This window comes from Podarcis liolepis, assembly GCF_965112155.1.
Source record: "Podarcis liolepis genome assembly, chromosome: 2".
NCBI lineage: Eukaryota > Metazoa > Chordata > Lepidosauria > Squamata > Lacertidae > Podarcis > Podarcis liolepis.
Window position 1 is genome coordinate 55,474,596 of NC_139555.1, and position 7,768 is coordinate 55,482,363.

At 43.8% G+C, this 7,768-nt stretch overlaps 1 protein-coding gene across 1 annotated transcript; it reads left to right on the forward strand.

Annotated features, from left to right (window-relative positions):
• Positions 1-267: 267 nt before the first annotated feature.
• SPRY4 (sprouty RTK signaling antagonist 4) lies at positions 268-5,158 on the forward strand (the record flags this gene model as incomplete). Its single annotated transcript, XM_083487930.1, has 1 exon — positions 268-5,158. One exon carries the CDS (start codon positions 268-270, stop codon positions 1,159-1,161), a length of 894 nt encoding a protein of 297 aa, XP_083344056.1. The 3' UTR covers positions 1,162-5,158.
• Positions 5,159-7,768: the final 2,610 nt, after the last annotated feature.

Here is a 7,768-nt window from a genome sequence, read left to right on the forward strand (position 1 = left end):
CAAGCATCGCTTGGAATGCCACCACAATACACGTAACATGGTCTATGTTACCATCGCTTCCACAGGGATGGCACTACAAAGAGTTACACTGCAACTGGCTCTTTGACCAGTGCTGGCATAGGAACAGCTGAAGCAATTAGGCTTCGTTGGAACTGTGACAGCAACAGCTAATGTCTGAACTCTTCCCCCCCCCCTTCCTTCCTTCCTTTCTCCCTTTCCCTCAATCTCTTTCAGGACACTTAAAAGTGCTGAAGGACAGCCTGAGCAATGGAGCCTCGGACGCCTCACAGCATTACTGGGGTTCCCAATTCCACCGTGGTGGTCCAGCCTCTCCTGGACAGCCGCATCCCCTACGGCAGGCTGCAGCATCCTCTGACCATCCTGCCGATTGACCAAATGAAGACCACGCACCTGGAGAACGACTACATAGACAACCCCACCCTGACCCAGCTGGCTGCTCAGAAACCTCCCCGGGGCCACCACGAGCCCGCCCACCCCCCGCGATGTGAGCAGGACATCACCCACCCATGGATCTCTTTCAGCGGGCGGCCCAGTTCCATCAGCAGTAGCAGCAGCACATCTTCGGATCAGAGGCTTTTGGATCACATGGTTCCGGCCCCGGTAGCAGACCAGTCCTCCCCGAGGGCTGTCCGGATACAGCCCAAGGCGATTAATTGCAAGCCCTTGGACCTGAAGGGACCTGCTTCTCAGGAGATGGACAAGCACTTTTTGCTGTGCGAAGCCTGTGGGAAATGCAAATGCAAGGAGTGCGCCCTGCCCAGGACTTTGCCCTCCTGCTGGGTGTGCAACCAGGAGTGCCTGTGCTCGGCTCAGAACCTGGTCAACTACTCCACCTGCATGTGTCTGGTGAAGGGCGTCTTCTACCACTGTACCAATGAGGACGACGAGGGCTCTTGCGCAGACCACCCCTGCTCCTGCTCACATTCGAACTGCTGCGCTCGCTGGTCTTTCATGAGCGCCCTCTCTCTGGTCCTGCCTTGCTTGCTGTGCTACCTGCCGGCCACCGGCTGCGTGAAGCTGTCACAGCGATGCTACGACCAAGTGAGTCGGCCTGGATGCCGCTGCAAAAACACAAACAGTGTGATTTGCAAAGCATCACCTGAAGGGAAAGTTGGCAGCAGGCCAGGGAAGCCATTTTGATCTCTGGAGTGAGGAGGAGGGGCGGGTGGGGGTGGGAAGTGCCGAAAAACAACAGGAAAGGGAGTTTCATAACCTGCGTTGCGAGTGTAACGTGTCAGCCTTTTGCTTTCAACAAACGAAGGGAAATGTCTCTTTCCAGGAACTGAAGCACTTTGGGATTATTCAGGGGGTTGTGGAAGTGGTGATCTGTACTTATTATGCAGTAGGGATCTGAAGGATCTTTCTGAATATTTTTTTGCAGAGCAAAGGCAGAAATCTACTAGATAGGGCAATCTGAAGACTGCTTCTGTTCATTTCTTAGTCTTGGCTGCTTGCTAAGTCTACATACCACAAGAATAATTAACAGATGGGATTGGCAGGTACATCAACAGCTGAAACAGGGTTCTTATTCCTAGAAGGTGATATCCATTTCAGCCCCCTCCCCCACACTACTCCAACCTTTTATTTATTACCTGTAGACCATTGGCAATCAAGAGTTAATGTTCTCAACACTTTAGTAGGGACCCTGCCCAATCCCTCAATATTCCCCCCCACATACTTAAGGCAGTTATTGAAAAAGATCCTTCTATCCATTCCATAAGTCCTTTTCAGTCAGCCTCCATGGGCTATTTTTTTACAGCATGGAGAGGATGTTGCCTTTAGCTGATTGATGCATATCAAGCTACAGTTGAGGCACAGATAGAAAAGTGGGCAACCCCACCAGTTTCCTCCTCTTAAGGCCATTTTATTTTTGTTGCTCTCTCTTTCTCTTTTTCTTTGGCTTCATTGAGTGTATACAAAGAATGCATCTTGCATTCTTTGTGATCTGTCCCTCATTTAACATCAGTTGGATGCTATTGGTGTGTGTGCGCCCCCCCCCCACCTGAACGATTTTGCCAGTGACAGGAAGATCTCTGACCTGCAATCACTGATATGGAGATAATCCACTGCCTTCAGTAAGGCTACTCTTTGAGGTTTTGATTCTTAAAGTGCGCTGGCAGCTAAAATGCTGTTCTCTGAGCAAAGCTTCCAGGAACAGGAGTGCTTGAGAGACGAGGCCCCTTTTCAGCCACGTGTTTCAGATGCATTTGGTTCTGAGCACACATTTAACACCAATAAATTACTTTGCCCAATCAAACAGCACATTCAGGGTATCTTGCTAAGGCAAAAAAACAAACAAACAAAACTTTGAAGGCACCCATATCATAAACCCTTCTATGTCAAATTGTGGCAGCCCTTATCTCCTTGAAATAAACTATGTTCAGCTTAACTGAGCTACACATAAGTACTTAGAGCATATGAGCCTAAACCAGCCTTTGGCAACCTGCTGCCCTCCAGATGTTGGCTGGGATTGATGGGTGTTGTGGTTCAACAACATGTGGAGGGCACCAGGTGGGTGAAAGCTAAGCTAAGAAATCACCTTATCCCTACATTACCCTTCCACCTTGCACTCACAGGGCCAATGCAAACTGAGCACAATGCATTTGCATATATGTGGGATGGGTACACACACACACACACACACACACACACACACACACACACACACACTGTATCAGTGCAACCCCAAGCTCACATGAAAGTTGGATTTGGTTTTGGCCAATTGACATTTGCTCAGTATTTAAATTTTCACTTTTATTGCTGCTGCTCAACTTTTGTCTCCTGTAAAATAACATTATCTTAGTAAATACAGAGGAATTTCTTTTAAAAAGGAAAAGAATAAGTCTGTTTTAGCATTAAGTACTTTTAGAGGAGCATGTGGAAGCTTAGAGGTGAATATTTGTTACAAACTGCCCATGATTTTCAGTAGCCAACAGTTTTCCGCCTCATCTATACACTCAAGGTTAGGGTTATTGCATGAGGGGCTGTTAAATTCCTGTTGGGAAGAGAACAGAAGCACCTCTATTCAAGACCAATGTTCCATTCCCTTAAAGTGGATTGATCCCATTCTATCGACAACCACAAGGTGCTAAACAGAAAACAGTTCACCAATATAATAAATCAAACTGAGTGGGGATTTGTTGCATGCAAAAAGCTGAACTTATGTCTCTGCTGGTTTTATTTTTCAACTTGGAATTCCTGTACTGGAGTGATTGTGTGAAAACTGCCTTGTTTTAATTAGGCAAGCAGTAGGCAAAATCACACTGTCATTCTCCAAGCAAATCAGATTTCTCATTTGAAATGAAACACACACTATACTGACCGTAGCAAACCGTCGTCGTCGTCGTCGTCCCCCATTTTGCTTTTACTCATTGGGGGTTGACTTCATTTTTTGAGAACTGTATATATTTATTGATTGGGAAATATTTTTAATCTTCCTTTTTATATTTATAATATGCTGGCTATGTATATAGTGTTTCACAGAAAAAGGGATGCTACACATACGTTGTCAAGATACTGATTTGTATAGTTTTGCCTTGCCAAGAACACACTGGGCACATCCACTGGGAGCATCTGCCCATAGAAGTGAATGGGAGAGGCATCAAGAATGGCTTTGGTGCCACTCCCATCCATTTCAATGGAGAGCGTTTCATAAGTTCCTGTTGGGTTGCGCACAGTATGTTGTACATATATATTCTTGCACAAACTTGAGGGAACCATGCAATGGGGGAGTGGGGGAAAAGAAAGAGAAACTTAGCCAAAATACTGTTGAATGTATAAATTGCCGTAGCTTTTCAAGGGATGGTAAACCAGGCTCACAGAGTATAAGCAAGCTGGGCATCCAGCCTCATACACAACACTCTCGGTTAATTATATGCTTTATTGTATCTTATGCTCCTGTTAATGTGGGACAGCCCTGATCAGGCAACTACAGATTCTAGCTGGCTTGGCTGTCCATAGCAAGTAAGCAAAATGGTGGATCAGCACTTTGCCAATTTATATATGTACATACCCACCCGGAACATTTCTATATTTCTTATACAATGTTGTTGTGTTGTTGTTGTTTTTTTAAAAATGAAACCAGGCCTTTAATTTTTACTGTACATAGCTCTAAACCACTGAAATTTCTACATGGGCTAAACCCCCCCCCCCCATTTTAAACCTGTCAAGGCCAATCTGATGTAAGTGGATCAATGTGCTCTAAAAGGCTGTGAAAGGAAAGCCTACACAAATGTAGCAGAATGAAGCTCCTTGTATCGTCCAGGCCCCCCTCTGGTGTAGCAGTCAGTCAGCATGCTTCTCCGGCTCTTTCCTCGAGGCCTAGCAACAAAGTTGACAAGTTTCATACTGAGCATTGAAAGGTTTCCGGATTAGACCAGCCCAAAAGCCTGGACAACATTACACTGTTCCTTTTAGATGGACTTGGCTGCTGTGGTAGCAAAGGATCCCTCCCTCTTAAGCCAACACACTCTTCCTTTTCCTTTTTTTAAAGGCCATCTTCCACTTTTAAGGTACACACACACACACACACACACACACACACACACACACACACCTTTTGACATTACCTCCAGGTTCAAAACACTAAGTATTCAAAAGGTTGGATAATATGGCTGCATACATTTGAAACGGAGTGAATGCTGCACTGGCTGCGCACACACACACACACACACACACACACACGGGTCAAAACTTATCCGAAAATGAACCATCTTTCTTTTTAATTGTCCCAGCAGGTCAGGCTGGATCCTGGGGATGACCCCATCACTCAAGCGTTGTTGATCTTGTTGTTGTTTTGCCTTCCTGAAAACTCTTTCTCATTGCTTTAGCAAAGTAAAATATCTATTTCCTCTTCTGACCCTAGTAAATGTCTGTCTTGCAGCACTGTGCATGTTTAGGTTTATTTTTGTTCAGTTTTGCAGAAAACAGTCAAGGTTCTTCTTTACTTCTTCCATCAACTGAAAAAAATATTGCCACAAACGTTTTCCTTTGTATAGAATATTTATTTTGAAGCTCTATTTTAATAGTATTTATTTTAGAAGTCTACTATTGTAAGAGTTCTTCTGTTTGTGAAGAAAAAACAAGTTAAACTGAATGTACTGATCTAGAAATTATATATAAAATATATATTGTTAAATATACAAAGGTCCTGTGACTTCTTTCTTGAAATACAGTTTTTGACTCCCAGTGGTGAAATGGCACATACTGGGCCATGGGTGGCAAGAGATATTCCCTGGAGACTCAGGACCAGAATTCCTAATGTCATAGAACACTTCTTTGTTTATAAACTACCTTGGTTTTGAAACTAAGAAGCAGCACCTCTGCAGAAGGGTACTCGCCGATTTGAATTCCCAACAAGGCATAGCCCAAAGGGTGTGCTCTGACATCACCCACCTATCTGAGCAATCTCAGTTGGAGTACAGCCACTGTGGAGCTGGTTATCTGAGGCTAACAATAAAATGGCACAAGAAATGGGCAAGAAGAGAAATCTTACAGGAGAACAGCCTGAGTTAAATGACTGAAGTTTGGGGTGAGGAGAGCACAACACTCAATAAAGACTCATAGTGGCTCGTCTTGAGCCAGGTGTATGGCATAGGTCAGGGGTAGGTAACCTAAGGCCCGGGGGCCAGATGAGGCCCAATCCCTTCTCAATCCACCCTGCAGACGGTCCAGGAATCAGCATGTTTTTACATGAGTAGAATGTGTCCTTTTATTTAAAATGCATCTCTGGGTTATTTGTGGGGCATAGGAATTCATTTATTTATTTTATTAAAAATATAGTCCGGCCTACCACATGGTCTAGGGGACGGTGTCCCATGGATGAAAAAGGTTGCTGACCCCTGGCATAGGTCAAGAAAGGTCCCTATTAATATCCCATTAAACTACATGGTAGTCTTGAACATTTCACTTCAATATTCCCTACCAGACAAGCCATACTATCTTTGTACAGTGGTACCTTGGGTTAAGTACTTAATTCATTCTGGAGGTCCATTCTTAACTTGAAACTGTTCTTAACCTGAAGCACCACTTTAGCTAATGGGGCCTCCTGCTGCCGCCACGCCACCGGAGCATGATTTCTGTTCTCATCCTGAAGCAAAGTTCTTAACCCGAGGTACTATTTCTGGGTTAGCAGAGCCTATAACCTGAAGCGTATGTAACATGAAGTGTATGTAACCCAAGGTACTACTGTATATGTTCACATAGATAAATGATGGCTGGAATTCAGCAGCATATGAAAGAGATTGTTACATCAGCACAAGCATATCTGCTTGATGGATGGAACTGTCTCTCCCCACCCCTTGTGCTGTTCTGGGTTTTTCCCCCTGATACTTCCAAGCAGATATGGGGGGGGGGGCAAGGGGAGAACAGGGAAAGCCCCATTGGGCTAGAAGGACTCATCGTGCTGGTTTCTGCTAGTGGAACAACTGAGTTGAATCCAGCCCATAATCCAAAAAGTAGTAGGTAAGCACATAGATTGCATCAGAAGAGGCTGCTTACAGTAGATAAATGACTGGTAAGTTGAACTCTATCATGCATTTGGTTAGAACGCTTTTTTCGAAAAACTGCTTGGGCCCATGCAAGGTCTTTGTTTCCTTTGCAAAAGTAGTTGTACTACTGTTGCAATTTTAGTACTGTGGCCAGTGCTTTTCAACAGTTTATTAGCATTGGTCAGAATTTTTTTTATTAAGGTAATAATAATTGAGAATGTGGGGAGAGAGGAAGAGAAACCCTTCTGAAATATCTCTCATTTTCTGAATCAATTAAATGAATGGCCGTGTTCTCTGTTATTGTTGTGTTGAGACACCAGTTTCCAAACTCCACCTTTTTTATTTTAAAAATGGCTACCACCATTTCCACCTGGTAAACAAAAGTTGGCAAATAGTCCCATGAGGCCTTTTTTTAATAGACAAGACACATTACTCTTGCATACTGCCCCTACTACACACACCACCAAAATACTAAAGAATATGGAAGATTTAAACTGAATCTAGTGCAACCTTCCCGTTTGAGAGCATTAAATATTTGTGAATGGCTTCATCGGAGACTGATGTAACTGCTCAGCTGCCGCATCCACTGATCCCTGAAGATAGTGGTCAGGATGTTTTGTGAGTAAAACATTTCCAATCGGGTTTTTAAAATGGGTCTCAGCATCTCTCCAATCAACTGAGTAGCAAGACATCCTCTTCCATTTAAACCTGCCCAAGTTTATTCTGCCTTACTGGATGTTGAGAGAAGCTTCTGGGAAATCACCTTGGGAGCCATTTGCATCCCTCTGAAGTGAACGAAAGAGTTCCAACACCTTTAAAAAAGAACGTTCCAAGCAAGCACAACAGGGTTGCATCAAATTGGGTGGAGGAGAAAATAACTAGTATGCACATGGGGCGGGTACCCTTTGACCCGAATCTAATTCTCATCCTCCTTTCTGGAGAAAATAGTAAGACAGAAAATGCCAGAAGCTAAAGAACAGGAGGAAAGGAGTCATAAGGACAAATCATTAGAAACATTACAGAAGCCAGCAGGAAAAATACCTTTTGGAAAATACTCTTATGAGTTTATCTTTGCTGTTTGAAAACAAAAACACCTCAAACTCTGGAAGAACAAGATGCTTTACTTTTTCTTTTTTATTATTACATTAATATTTCACTAGTCATCCAAGAAGCTCATGGTGGTATACATGTTTCTCCCTCTTCCCATTTTAGCCTCACAATAACACGGAGGTAGGTTTGGCTGAGAGATGGTGACTGGA